The 16,408-nt window shown below is 32.0% G+C and overlaps 1 protein-coding gene across 7 annotated transcripts in view; it reads right to left on the bottom strand.

Moving 5' to 3' along the window:
• Nucleotides 1-16,408, bottom strand: part of CACNA2D1 (calcium voltage-gated channel auxiliary subunit alpha2delta 1) — a 452,371-nt gene that overhangs the window by 132,432 nt on the left and 303,531 nt on the right. For all 7 annotated transcript variants that reach the window (XM_015599796.2, XM_015599800.2, XM_015599795.2 and 4 more), the window contains exon 7: nt 6,925-7,056. In XM_015599796.2, coding sequence (XP_015455282.1) covers nt 6,925-7,056 — 132 coding nt within the window. The remainder of the gene's footprint in view (nt 1-6,924; nt 7,057-16,408) is intronic.

The raw sequence follows: 16,408 nt of genomic DNA, 5'->3' as shown, positions 1-16,408 counted from the left end.
ATCTAATGCACAGCACAGTGATGATAGTTAATAATACTGTATTGTATACTTGAAAGTTAATAAGAAAGTAGATCTAAAATGTTCTCACCACAAAAACATAAATGGTGATTACATGAGGTGATACAGGTGTTAGCTAACACTACAGTTGTAATCATTTAGCCATATGTAAGTGTATCGATCCATTTACTATTTCGTAAGGTTTCTAAAATCCTCATTTTTTATATCCAAGGATTTTTCTTTTTTATTTCTATTTGCTCTCTCATTCAAATCTTTAAAATTCTACATCTGACCATTATAACAGCATACTTTTTTGGCCAAGGCTTTCTAAGTGTTTCTCTTTCCAATCAGAATAAACACTGATTTAACCACACATAGTATTTCACTGCCCAAAATGTTTGTGATATTTTCCAAATCATTCTGACATTCAAGGTCTCATTAATCTGCTATTAATAAACCTGTGATTCAACATCACTATTTTTCCATAACAGATTATTAGATTAGCTGGCTCACTAGACTCCAACCTTTCCTTGTTTTTTACTTTACACCTTTCTTCCCTCTAAAAACGTTTTGCCTTTTCTTCTTCACTGACTTGATTTTCAATCGATAGTTTAGAAACCTCACCCATAACTCTAGTCTATAATTACCTTATCTTTTTCAAAACTGCTATAACAAGTCAATTGCTACAGTTTAATTTATATGGCATTTAATTATTTAATGATTAGTATTGCAATCTAAATCTCAAATGTATACATTTTGACTCCCTGATTAGATTGAAAATTCCTGTCGAGCAGAAACACTTTATTTTAAAACACAGGTTTGCACCGAGTAATCAAGGGAGACGTGTTTTTTGTCCCCAAGGATCTCTTCTCCCTTTCTTAGTACTACTCCTGCTTTTTAACCATATACATAGCCACCTTGAAGGTAACCATGACCTGGAGACCACTATATTCTGGCCAACATCACATAAGAGGAAAGAATTCATGGGACTTCCAGGAAGTACTCTTAAAAAGTAAGGGAATACAATTCATTGTCACTTAAGAAAGAGCACAAGTAGTAGTGGTGGACCCTGAAGCAGATGACACACTCAGAGGATGACAGAGAAATAAAACAGAAATGTGGGCCCCTTATCTGTGAAACTTCTCTATCAGCCCCTGTCTATGTAACTGATATTCTGTGACTTGAGTAAGAAACTTCCATAGTATTGAAATAAACAATTATTTTGAATTTTCTGTCATTGGTAGCTAAACTAGTCCTAACTAACACACTGGACTTTAATAATTATTAACATAAAAAGTAATGAGTAATCATTTCAATTTAAAGTTTGTTTATACAGTGATCAACAAATCTAATTGAACACATTTGTACTTAACTCTTGTATACATTCACAAATATCAAAGTAAAAAAAAGGAGGGGGGGGGAGCTTTTTAAAGATAATTGATCACTGAAAGCGGTACTTCTCCAAACACCAAAAAATGTTGAAACTCCTTTGCTATCCCATTTTCTTCAAATTGGCTAGAAATCTATCAAATAACTCCGTAAGTAACCAAAAAAGGATTCTTTCAACTACCTACTCATCTGCTATTAGATATTTAAAACATATTTGAGCTATTTTTCAAGAAGTGCTAAACAACTCAAGAACAATTGCATACCTATATGGAAAAATATTTCATTCTGTATAATTTGTACACAAGTTTTTTGCATTTTATTCCAGCAAAATTCTAGCAGATAAAACAAGGAAATATCTCCCAGAAGTATATTTAACAGTAACTCAACATATACCAGATCCCTTTATTGTAACTTCATGTTTATTTTTAAATGAATGAATGAGGGCTAGCAGAGAAAGAACAAATAATTAATAAGACATTAAGAAAATGTCATGAAGCTGATTTTTAGGGTTTTTTTTTGGTAAATGCAACTAATTACCTTTAAAAAAATACGTGCTGTCTACATTGGCATTTCAATGAGTCACTAACTCCTAATTTACAATCCCAATTACTGAAGTAATTGGTACAATTTCAGAAGATACTAATAGATGAAATTAGTTTATACCTATAGTTTTTTATGATGGGTGAGAATTTACAAAGTTGATTGCCCTTGAAAGCAGTTTTAATAGCTTTAAAGTCAATTATATTAATCAGTTAAGAGCTTGTAAAGTAAAACACTTAAAGTGATTTTACTACCAGCACATAAACAATGAAGAAGACATCACCGGACATGGGTTCCAGCTTCAGCTATGCCAGGAAGCTATCTGTATGTCTCGGGCAATTTACTCTAGTTATCCTACAAAACACACTGTGGACTTAGCAAATGTGAAAGGTCTAGAAGTATAAGTAGATAAATTTAGTGACTGCCCTGGAAATCTTCAATCCTCCCCAGTTACGGGTGAAGAAATAGTTCAGAGATGTAACGTGACAGCCAAAGTATACAATTATGCTGATGGTGGTTTTACTGTGGATCAAGAATTCCTCTTCCTCCAGTATAAGGTTTATTTTATTATCACACAGCCCACCTACCTTCTAAGTTGGAGATGAGAAAGAGAAAGATGGGATGGGTCGGAGGAAGAGAAGGAAAAAGAAAAGGAAAAAGGAGGAAGAGGGTAAAAAAATACAGCAATCATGTTTATAGCTTATTTTTACACGTCAATTAAATGAAAACAGGCAATTTATTGATCTTCAGTCCGATGACAGATGTTAGAGTTCAAATCCCCACTAATTACCAAATAAACTGCTATTCAAAATCATCTCTGCAGAAATGCCTTTATATTATGTCAACTCCAGACATCTCCTTATTAGAAGCCAGCAGTGTCTCCATGTAGTTCAAATATGATAAATGGAAATCTTGAGGGTGGCCAACTATCACTGACTTTCTCCTACATGTAGGCAATTTCCTAAGAAGCACATTTACTTCTTAACTCTACAATTTAACCATTATAATCCTCATTTCACAGCTGAAGTCCGTGTTTTCCAAAGGTTAACACCACATCAAGTGATGGAAGCGAGATTTACACCCTGGCCTTCGGTATATACTTGCTTAACCCACTCACACCATGTAGCCCTGCTCCAAGGAGCATCAGAACACTGAGCAAGAATATTTCTGTGACTCTATTTTGAGTCAGTGTTCTGTTTTGCAAAACACTTTATTTTTAATAATTGTAGCTAAAGTTTTTTTTAAAAGGTAGTTTACAGAATTAAAAGAAAATTATAAAATTTTACATTTGAGTTAATATCTGAAATAGATTTTTTTTGATACAACAATTCTGTGATGTAATGGGGAAGTTGATTTTCCCACATTAAAAAAATATATAGAAACTCAGAGCCTGAGAGACAGGGTTGACAGATTTGGCAAAAAGAAATACAGGGCATCCACTTAAATTTGAATTTTGATAAAAAATACTTCTTTTTATTGTAAAAATTTCCCCAATAGTGCATACTTATAACTAAAAAGTTCTTTGTTGCTCATCTTAAATTGAAATTTAACCAGGCATCCTTTACTTTATTGGCAACCCTGCAGAGAAATGACTTAACTAGAGTCATAGAGTAAAACCTACATGGTCTGACCACGCAGGGTCACTGCCAGCTGTTACTGCTCAGTTGTCTGTCTGGAACTCCTTCCACATCTGTTTCTTCTTCCTGTCAAATAATTGTAACCTCAATTATGTTCTTTAATTTCTCACATGAAGAATATCTAGTTGATATTCACTCCAGTAAAAATGCCTACAGTTTTGTATTTTCAAAGTACTTTTTATTATATTATCTGATTGGTCACAAAAACCCTCAGAAGATAAACTGAGAGTTAGGGTTCATATTTTTTGGATTTGATAACTAAGGTTCAGAAAACTTAAGAGACCCTCCCAGTTTCTCACAGACAGCAGGCAGATCCTAGCCTGAGGTCCAAGTCTTGTTATTTTCACATAACTTATTTTAAATTAAGTTAACTTATTAACTTAATTTCATCCATTTAAGTAAAAGTAAAATATATTCTATTTTTGCTCAGATATAAGATAATTAGCAATATTGAAAGGCTATTTTTGACCTTTGCTTTAACAGCTAAAAATCAAGAATGAGCTACTCTACATTACTTTGGCCTGTATCAAAATGGTAAGGCTAAAAGCAGAGAGATGGGTATGGTTTACTGAGAAATTTTTAAAAATCACTTCATTTTAAAAAGCGTTCAACTTGGCAAAGGTGTTAAAGGTGTTGAAAACATGTCAGTATAAACAGAAGATAGTTCCACTTTTAAATTATAATATTGCTTAATGTCTTTGCTAAAGAGACCTGGTTTTATTATACCATTATTATCATAGAGAGCAACTCATTCAGCCTTAAAAAAAAGAGAAAGTCCTGCCATTTGTGACAATATGGATGACCATGGAGGATATTATCCCAAGTGAAATAAGCCAGAAACAGAAGGACAAATACAATATGATAACACTTAAACAAGAAATCTAAAGTAGTCTAACCCATAAAAGCAGAGTAGAATGGTGGTTGCCAGGGGTTGGGAGAAGTGGGAAACAGGTGGGGGTGGTATTAGTCATAGAGTACAAAGTTTCAGTTATGCAGGATAAATAAGTCCTAGAGATCTGTATAGCCTAGTACCTATAGTTAACAATACTATGTTCTGTATTTTAAAATTTGCTAAGAGGGTAAATTTTGTGCTAAGTATTCTTATCAAAAAATATATAATGATAAATAAGAGGGTGGGAGGAAACTTTTGGAGATGATGGATGTTTATGACATTGATTATAGTAACGGTATCACAGGTATATACCTCCTAATTTATAAAGTTGTATATTTTTGCTCAGCTTTTTGTATGTTAAATAATAAAAAAAAAAATAGAACAACTCACTAAAATTGAAATTGCATCAATAGCAGTTAAAAGAATCATTTTAAATAAAATAAACAGAACTCTGTAACAGACTCACTAAAATTGAAATTGTATCAATGGCAGTCAAGACAGCCATTTTAAATAACCTCCTCTAATGGGTAAATGAATTCAGCCCATCAGTCATTCAGTGAATCAATCTGTCTGCCAACCCACTGCTCAAAAATGAGGTATTGCAGGAGAGCACAGGGTTGCTTCCATAGCTAACATTCTTGAGGACCACATGGATTCAGATCTTTTCTAAAATACAGTGAACAGAATGTCAACACATTTGAAAATATATGAAGTGTTAAAAAATTAAAGTCATTATCTTCAATTAGCATTTAAAATGAAAGAATTTAGAAGATGATTTATTAGTAAGTTTAAAAGTTAACTGACATTTGTAAGAAGAGCCATCTTTGTGCTCATAGCACAACCTATCTTTCCTTCCATCCCTTAACTCCAATATTCTCTCTCCCCTGTTATGTGCAGTTTTCCCTTTGCTCTTACAGTCCTTATTTGTCTTTTCTTCCCCCCGCCTCCAACATCATCAATTTCCCTCTGGTATTGGGCTCTTGTTTTCTCATCACTATCCTAATTTTCTTTTATCTTTTTTCCTCTTTTCACTCAACTGCTCATATATGAAATTTTGTATTGAGGTAATATATTTTAAAAGACTTAAAAGCTTAGGTTATCAGATGTCTAATTCCTATATTTCAAAAATATACTTATAAATGTTTTCTAAGACCTGATATAACTTTAAGGTTTTTTATATCTGGTTTATTGTGTGCATGAGTAGTGTTGCTTTTCTCTTTATATTACCTTATATACTAAAATTTTCAATCTCCTGATATATGTTATTTAACATATTAATAACATAAGAGTATTTTAAAAGGGTTGCATTATACTGAACAATATTTCCGTAAGTAGAAAATTCCACTATTAGAACAACCTATGTGATATTTTCCCCATTTATTAACTGGTGATTTTTTTCAACATGGAAATACAAAGGAGGCATTTCCTAGCCCATTAAATTTCTGCAAAAAATTAATCGATCTTACTATTTGGCATTTGCAACCATGAAGCTATATGTCTTTACATAATTTGGGTGCTATTCGGTCTGATGATGCTGACATACTTTTATTCATTGCTATTGACACACGAAGCTATATATTATCTAATTTCTATTTTACCACATTTTTGCTGCTGTGATACTTTTTATTGTGACTAATTCTATTTGTTTAGCATGTTTAGAAAAACTCAAGTCTCAGGAAGAATACGCTATACTATTTAAAGTCAAATTACTTAGTATGTGTCCCATAACTCAGGCCATGCCTTTGAGAAAGGAAATGCATCTGTGCTTGTCAGCATGTTCTAAAAAGTGAGGAAGTTAAAAATACCAACAGACATTTCACTAAAAGTGCTTTAAACAGGTTCTCAGGATGTACTAGTGATTAACTTTTCATTTTTATTATGGATTTATTTCTCTTTACCCTCTTTTATAAGAATAAATGACATTAAACATGGGCTTATGCATTTTAATTAATAAAATATGTTCATCTTCATTGTATACCATCACTAAGATACCTTCAGAATGAATCCAACCTAACACAAAAAAAGCTGTTTTCACTAAAATTTCATTTTATTTCCTGTCATACTAATTTTAACAAGTCTAATTCATTGTCTAAAGAAAAGCATCAACACTTTACACAGAAGCACAAACTTGAAATCTAGAGAGAAAGATTTCAATTAGTTTCTAAAAATGTTATTCAATATTCTAATGTGACTCACACCTGGGTCCACGTGGAGCAGTTGGATCTTTATCTCAGAATTGTTTTAGGGTCTAGGATAACCAGCACTCCAGCTGCTTCTCAAGTGTTTTGGTTTAAAGTGATTTTGGTAGATATAGAGCCAGGTAAGGGTAAATACCCTTTCCTTTTAAAAGTAGCCTGACAACCATCTTTTTTCTTACAATGTAAGAGAAGGTAGCAGAGTATTCTCAAGAAACATTAAGACTGGTACTTAGCACTTTACCTGCTACCTGTTGAAACAATGAGCACTTACCTGGATAATATCGGGCCAGGCCTGTGGCACTGCCAAACACCTGCCACAACAAAGAAGGGTCTTCATCTCGGTTTTTTTTGAAAACTTCGTCTAAGGCACTTGTCCAGTTGAGTTCATTTAACACAATTGTTGCTAAAAAAAAAAAAAAAAAAAGAAAAAAATCAGTACAAATTTATAATTAACAATTAAATCAGTCTTCATTTATTTACAAAATAATGCTATACATTTTCATTGCTTTACCTATAAACATGCTCTCATCCAGTGGCTATCAAAAAGTTTAGACATGGAATTATTCTTCAAACAGATTTTTACATGATAGTGACCTTTGTGACATTTTGGGCTGGGTAATTCTTTGTCGTGGGAGCTGTCCTGTGTTTTGTAGAATGTTAAGCACTATGTCTGGCCTCTACCCACTAGATGCCAGTACCATTCCCTTTGCTGTGACAAGCAAAACTGTCTCCAGACATTGTCAGATAGCTCTCGGAGGGCCAAATTGCTCCCTTCTGAGAATGACTGTGATACATAAAATAGTAACAGCTCTCCTGGTTCAGAAGGGGTAGGAAGCATTCCTCCATTTGAGGTGGTTCTGAAGAAACCTACAGGACATCTCAGAGCACAGTCTGATGACCACCTACTTCAACTATTAATGATTCTCTATGATATACTAACATAATCTGATCTGTTACCCGAGTTTTAAAAAAAAAGTTTGTCATTATTATAGTTTATTAAGTGTGTTTACACACAAAAAAATATGCATTTTTACAAAGAAAAAATTCATTGAGAGGTTTGACAATATCAGAGTTAGGAACCAGAAGTAGCTGATATTCTATCACTACTTTTATGAACAATCGTTCTCTTTTTTTCTGGTTAGTTCAATTAATAATTAGAGCATGGTGCTAATAAGGGTCAGGTCATTGATTTGGATACCTTCTTGCAACTGCTGACTGATCTTAGACAGATATTACCAAATATATGCCACTCATAATCAAAGGAAAGCATTACAATGTGGGATATAATATGGGTTCAAATAACATACAATTTGTAATTATGGGTCTTTTTGATCAGAACATCTCATGTCTAACATAGTAAATATTTAACTGGCTTATAATACTATTTTCCCTTTACACAAAAAGATGGCAGATAATCTCATATCTTTTTTTTTTTTTCGATCTTTATAAGTAAAATATGTACAATGCACCCAGCAGATTAGCACCTTGGACTACTTTGAATTTGAGAATCTATAACCAAGTCTAAAAAGTGGATATTAGCTTGGGATAAGGACTAGAGATACTGTTTAACTTCTATTATTTCCAATGACCACAGAACATAAAAGAAGCAAATGTAATCATGGTTTTAAATCATGCGCAAGTTTTTCTTTAAAGGTAAAGTAAAGAGAGTGTCTATCAAGAAAGATGTCTAGGATATGTGTTTATATATTAAAGTCTATCATTTATAAAAAAGTAAAAACAGGGTATTGTAAAATTGTTCGGGGAGCAGCATCCTAATACATTTCTCATTATTGAAAACTAATAAGATTTCCATCTTTATAGATGTGATTACTTCCAGAAAGATCAGTGTGTGTGTGAATATTCATGAGCTGGGTCAGATTCATAGTGCATCTGAGAGATTAGTGAATTCATATGCAAAAGCATGATCCCATGAACACGAAGTGACCAGTTATATGAAAATTTATATTCACATAGATAACCTGAACTGATATTCACTATCATGAATATTTATAGTAATATACAAAATATCACAGAAAAAGAGGGACATCGTACTTTTCTTTAAACATTCATGAATTTAACAGTAATATTCCACTGAACAAATAATGTTTATTTATGATCCAGATAGACTTCATTAATCTCAATCTATTCTAACTATCTCTTCAATTTCCTTTACTCTTTGATTCACATTAAGCAACAACTGATATCTAATTCTTTTTAATAAAATTAATTTATTTTCAAGGCTGTTAATTTGTTTTAAGTTTTATTTGATAACTTTACTAAATATTAGGCTGTGATACACTGATTGTGAATTATACTTTTATATACTTGGGGGAAAAGTCAAGCTGAAATATTCTGAAATATTCTTATCATCATAGTGATATGTTTTAAAATTTGCCACTTATACATTTGAAAATTCTCTTTTTCAGACTAGACATTATTAGATTTCAAAACTTTTTTTTTCAAAATTTGTTCACCTGTAAATGAGCAAAATACATAAAATATCTGCAGAAAAGGCACATGCATTGATTTTAAATTTTACTCAGAATAAAAGAAGTGGTATTGTATACCTATCACTTGAGCAAGTTTTATCAACTTGATGATAGATAGTGTATAGTAATGAGTGAAGATACAGTTACTTTCATTTGTCATTGTATATTTATGAAGATTTTTCAGTGCAATCATTATTCTATTAGTCACAATCTTTATTTGAAAGTCCTGAGCAAGAAATCAAAACTCAAAGTTGGTATGAGAGTGCAAAAGTAGTACAGCCTCTTTAGAGGAGAGTTTGGCTGCAGCTATCTATCAAAAACACACATAGTCTTTCATCTAACAGTTCTAATTCAAGGGATTTATACTATGAAGAGAGAACAGATCTCCAGTTCTTAAACAGAGACTGTTCAAGCAAGAGTCATTCATTTAATCATATCATTCAAACTTATTAAAACACCAAAAATACAAAGTAAAATAAATTGCTGAACTAGGAAAATTTTTCCTCAAATTACATTGAGAGCAACTGAAAATGTAAAAGAAAATATTTAAAGCATCAAAGCAAACAAACAAATATGAATACTATTTTACATTGATTATTTGGCTATATTTTTTCTGATTCACATTATGAGTTACATTTAGCTAATAAACATTATTTTGGTTTCCTGAAATGAGCAGATTTTTACCTTCTTAACCTTGTAAAATTAAATGATAGCTTAATTTAGAATTAGTAAGGAGCCCTACATTTCTCCATTTCTATGCTATTAGCATAACTCAGATAGAGCTTGACTTAAAGGAACTGCTGAGCTAAATTCAGTTAAACATAACTCAGGATAAAATAACTGGGTAATCTTCGGATGATGGAATAATAAAACTAATGAAGAATATTGGCCATGCTAAAACAAATATATATCATTTCCTGAATATTTTCTTCCCCTGCTACTTTCATTATATTGACACACGTAAGCAGAAAGATGTTTTCAATGAACTATTCTGGTTACAACTGGGTAAAAAGCCAGGTGCCTTCGTGAAGTTAAAAGTGATTATTAAGAGATCTTTAATCCTACGAAGAATTTATATTCACATAAGACTTAACACTCAAAAATAATTGTGGCACTCTCACTAAAGTTCAACAGATTATAAGTAAGTTTCCATTTGTCACTATATGTTATAAACACCTTAAAAATGCAATTACTTTTCTATAAGTCGCAATCTTTATTTGAAAGTCCAGAGCAAGAAATCAAAATTTGAAGGATTTTATTTAATTGCTGAAACACTGATATAATTTAGTAGCCAAATAATGTTTTATACAAGATTCTGGAATAAAATATATTTTTAAAACTTGGAATATTTCTTGGCCAAAAATAACATTTTACAACTTTTATTTGGATAGATATATTTAAGAATGTAGTTGTGACTGGTTTTCTACAAATCGTTTAGCAGTATTTAAAGGTGTTTTCAATTTTCTATTCTCAATTATATATTGTATATGTATTGCATTTGTAATATATTGCATACAATATTCACACATGCCCTCCTTCTCCTCCAATCCCCCCAAAACAGTAATGTTTTACATTCGCATAAATTTCTAATTTCTTGTTTAAATGTAGATTAGAAGTATATGAGTGACATTTTTTTTTCACTGTATAAGAGTAACTGGTGATCTAGACTTGAACCTACTGCCAGTAATTAATGAACTTACTAAGTGTCTTATGGCTACTTTAAGAGCAAAATTAGTCCTAATTTTCTGTCAACTTTTAAGAAACAAAGATCTTTATCTTTGTTAGAAAATTAGATTTTGTAAAAATAAGTCTTTTGTGGATGTTCAAGGCTAAACCTATTAAAAGCAGTGGATGCTGAGAAAGCAAACCTTGACTTTGGGGCCTATCTTCTGAATGGTATAACAGGATTTCACTGATAATTGATGTAAAAAACCAAGCATACATCTCTATTCTTCTTACACTTTTCAAAAACACGGCCTTGGTGTTCAGCGATTTCCTTTGAGAGCACTCTATTGTTCAATCTGGCTTCTCAAGGGAAGAAAGAAAAATCTAATTTGTAACAGCACAAAAGAAGCACCTTACATTTGCTGCTTATTCTAAAGTACATGACTTATATCTATATCTTGTTTATGATATAGAATACAGAATTGTAGTCAAGTTCTGACTCAATTTTCTTCCTTAAACTTCAATCCATACAGTGTTGCACTGTTGCTCCCTTTTAAGTTGGATACATTTTGCTGACTTATTCAGGGTTCAGAGCTTCATCATGCATTGAAGGCACTATATACTATTTGAAAAACCTTAAGGTTATTTATGATGTCAACTACAGAATTCAAATTAAACAGAAAAAAAGTAGAAAAAAGAAAAACATATTTGTTATGATTTACGTAAAATACAAAGTAACTTTGGAAGTCTGTATCAAAAATGTATTTTGTAAAACATAAAATAGCTTAGACAAGTCTTTGATAAGACCTGTTGATACTGAAGCTACGTAAGAGACTAGATACTAAAAATTATTTTTTAATAATGGTAAATGTGATGCAATTAATTAAAACAAGAGAACTGGCCAAAATGTTTATTATACTATTTCCATTTAACCCAAAACAGCATTCTGTTATCATAGCCTTGTGTTGAGATAAAATTAGCCTATATTTAAATAATTGCCACCAGTAATAACAAAGTCAATAATATTTATTAAGTACATACTGCATGCTAGCAGGTATGTTAACCATTTACTATGCGTTATCTCATTTAACTTTTAGAAAGACACTTCCAGTGAAATTCTAATGTTATCTGCTTTTTTAGATGACAAAAATAAAACACACATGTATATACACACACATATATTATTTTAAATAATATTTCATGATATTAAATTATGTAAATATTTCAGGCTATATTTTGACACCCTTTGGGTTGAGTAAATTTTCATTTTAGTCCTAGAAACTAACACACTATTCTCATACTTGAAAAAGGTAAGGATTTCAAAGTGACTTTTTAGTGCCATTAAATGTTATCTCTCTTATCCTCTGCTTTTGGACATTCACAGATTATTAGAGTTTTGCTTTGGTGTTGTTGTTTTTAACGATTCAACACTTAGTGTGTGATTCTAAACATTTTATCTTCATAGCAAATGTTCATTTTATTCCATAGTATATAAGATAGTCATTAAAGAAGTTGTATTTAACAGATGAGCTGAGCCAGATGTCACTAATTTAATTCATCAATCCTAATCTCTAAAAAGAAAAATGTTAATAGGAAGAAACCCACTGATCCAATTAAGTGCACAGACAAAAAGAATCCACTTTAAGGACTTAACAGCATGCATAAATATTAAAATGAACAAATCTTTTCAATGAATTTGGTTAAGGGAATCTCATCTAATCCCAGTGTAAATGAAAGATTAATAAAATATAGGGAGATGGGAAGACCAAATCTAATCTCTCTAATTACGTCTCAGGCACTAGACTCCACCTCCCACTGAGGATGGGAGAACAGAAGGCTCCAAGGCACACGTAGACCCTGATGAGGAGATAAGCCTGTATTCCTACATTTAATTTGGTACAAATATTAAAAGGCCCTTGTCCTTGTCAGTTCTCTAACTCCCACATTACTGAGATTTCCGGTCTTGCTTCTTATGTCTTTAGCTTCCAATAGATTGAGTACCTGATTAATACCCAGAACACAGCTGTTCTGCTTTAATGAAATCTGCAAATTATGATGCACATAGAAGGAGCTCAGAAGTAATCCACTTTATTATTAAAGAAAATAAGAATAATGCAAGGGGAATAGAAGATGATAGGATCTAATGTCATTCATATTTATTAATTGAAGGATTTTTAATGTCATTTTCAATAAAATGAAAATTGTAAGATTTTTCTTAGAGGAGGGTAGCGATTTTGCAAAGAACTAGCATAAAAATAGAAGGCATGGTAAAAATTCTGTTTATCTTTCACCATTCTAAGTTTTTTTCTTTTCCTAATATTATCAAAATCAATAAACAGCAGCAACAACAACAACAACAAATAAAATTAGTGACTTTGGTAGCAAAGAGTCTCTATCACTGGCACAACAGGCTACTTAAAAGTAGTAATTTCATCTCTTGTGCTTCTGTTGTTCTTTCAACTAAAAAATGAACATGGAATCCTAGATAGCCTTCAGGGTTAGTATGAATGTCAAATAAGCTTATGAATAAAAGGGAATCAGTGAACATGATTTTATTGTAGTTCTTTCCTTAGACGGATTAGAAAATTGTAGCATGTATATCTTTAGATGTCTTACATAGGTAACAGCTCCTATTTTACATTTCTGTATATTATTTTAGTCTTATTATTTTCTGGTACTTGAATAATTAACATACTTCTTTTATATACAACAATCGGAATGTGATTCTCCCCATTTATTCTGTAATAAAGCCATATTCCTTCCGTTCACCTCCTAATTTATTTCTTCACTGAAACTATATAGTTGAAATATTATCACTTTAAATTTGGGAACATGGTCTAATTTGTAAATCTAAACCAGGAGCTTTAGAGTGATTATCTGAAATAGTACAATTTCTTCCATTGATACAAAGTAATTTTCATCATAAATTTCACTATTTGTAATTAAAATTGTAAATTTTTTAAAATATCTATTTCTATATATTAGAATATTTCAGTAAACATAGAGCCTGCTAAATTTTGAGCAAGCAAAAACAGCTGAAAATGCCCTAAACATACATCTTTTATTTAGGAAATGGAATATGTGAGTTTAAAAATAAGAATCAGAAACTATGAGGGCATAAAAATGAAGCTGGAAGCCAAATGAGAATACAGAATTAAGATCAAATTATTTTAAATTGAAGAGCTTTTTAAAAATGTATACAATATATTATCTTGCCAGTGATGCCTTCTCCTTTGAATAATTGGCATTTAAGAATGTAACATGTGAATATATGCAGTACGAGCAAAGACTATTCTCACTGACTGCCCTCCCACTTATAGGCCAAGTGCCTTTGTGCCAGAAGCAGCCATTTGACTTTGGGAAAGTGTTTTATCCTCTCTAAATCTCATTTCTTCACCTGCACAATGGACATAATAATAATAATAACCTCATAGAGCTGTGTTGAAGATTACATGTACTTAGAACAGTTTGTACTTAGTAACTGTGCAATAAATGTTACCTGCCTTTATCATTATCATTATCTTATTTAACTCTTAATATTCAGCATTTAAAAGATTTTTTAAATAAATATCGTGATGGAGCAATTCTGATCGAGCTGCTAAAAGGCTAGGATGAGTGATTAAAGCCTAGTATTCTCTCCTCTCCTCAAAGAACCTTTGCCCTTACTTCAGCCCGAAATTAATGTCCAACAACACTACTATATCTCTTTGCTATAAATCTCATGAAAAAAAAAATGTATTAACCTTTCCCAAAGCATTTTCATTGTTATAAGAGAATGCAAAATAAAATTTTAAAAAATTCTAATGATAACACTTAATGTACTGTACAATTTTGGTGAGGAGATAATTTTTACAATGGGCTATTCCCAGTGCTCCTGAATTCAAACCATATTGGTGAATGCTGCCATGAATATAGCACACACACTAAAATTCTGGTAGAAAAATTTAAATAATATAAGATCTAATATATATACCAGACATAACACACACACATGCACACACACATGCATGTAAACACACACACACACACAATTATGCACAAACAGGTCTCTTAAAGCTGAGAGAAAATTCTGGGTGAGTATTACAGACCAAATTAGACACGGGAAACCTCTTGCCTTTGCTCTGAGGCTTCCTAACTGCAGAGGGAATTAAGTGTCTACATATAAAGCTGGACTGCTAAATTCAAAAAGAAGGATCAAAAGTATGGAGCTGACTAATGAGATACGGTTGAAGAAAAAAGATAACAAGGCTCCTGGGGACTAGGGTGATATTGTCAATGAAGCGCACACTGCTTGATACGTAAGGGTTTGTGTCAACCAGTTTTAGAATAAAGAGTTGCCTAGTGATTTTAAGATGCAAAGATCTGATGCATTGAAATACCGTACATACTAGTTGGCTGTAATCAAGAAGAGCAATCGCTTGGTTTAAACACCACGCACTGCTTCAGACTAAAACAAACTAAAATAAATAGAAGAAATTGAATCACAGATTGATACTTACAGAGTCATGTTACCTAAAAGTATAGATGAAATCTAATACCATTTCTAAGACAACATGAGGTTAATATTCTTACATCTCTAGCTGCACACAGAAAATTGCATATAAACATACATTACATATTTTTGTTATTTATACAGATAGACATCTATATACTAAAAGAAAAACAAATTCATCAATTGTCAGTTTTCATGCTTACAACATGAGCATTTCTTCAGATTTTAATGTACTTGTTACAGTTGACACATTAAATTTATATTTACCAGTCCTAGCTACTGCATTGTTCAGCAAAAACTTTAATAATACATAATTATTTTCCTGTTCTAATAAATCAAGTATTTTTTCAATTTTCATCTACAGCTTAATATCATCCCACAAAGTTTAAATTAACCACAGTCAAATTGGTTGAAAAAGCTCAAGTTATCCTGACGTAGCTTAAAATATCATAAAGGATTCAACATCTGATCAAAACAAACACTCCACATACAGGCTTTTAAAAATGGCTTAAAGAATTTTGATCTGGTGAAATATAACAGAAGATGGTAAACAACCAGGTCATGTTGGTTCTAGCGTCTATATATCTCTCATCTTCTCTCACTCCACAGCCCCACTCAGGTCTTTCGTAATAACCTTTGTTATTTTTTTTAAATATAGTTGGTATACAATCTTACGTTGGTTATAACCTTTAAATAGACTCCCTGCCTCCAGTTTCAGCTCACTTTCATCCATCCTTCCCACTACTGCCACAGTATTCTACTTGGCAAATGTCATCCCTAATTAAAATCTTGTCTTCAGTTACTTTCCATAAAGTAACTGAAGACAAGATTTTATGATTGGCTTCTATCCAATCCTCACACCTCCTCTCACACTGCTCTTCTGTTCACCACAAACCCGAGCTATAATCAAATACTTGTGCTCCTCCCAGAGGATATAATGTCGACTTGTGCTTCCCATGTCATTGCATAAACCGTTTTCTCAGTTTGGACTGTTTTCTACTATGCCTACTTGTTAAACCTATCCCTTCTTTTATATTACAGTTCGGCATCACTTTCTCTATAGGGTGTTCTTTGATTTTCTCACTCTCCGTCCCCCTCATCCAGCAGAG

The sequence above is a fragment of the Pteropus alecto genome, unplaced genomic scaffold (assembly GCF_000325575.1).
Source record: "Pteropus alecto unplaced genomic scaffold, ASM32557v1 scaffold69, whole genome shotgun sequence".
In the NCBI taxonomy this organism is placed as follows: domain Eukaryota; kingdom Metazoa; phylum Chordata; class Mammalia; order Chiroptera; family Pteropodidae; genus Pteropus; species Pteropus alecto.
The sequence above is the reverse complement of the archived record's forward strand: the minus strand, read 5'-3'. Positions and strand labels throughout refer to the sequence as shown.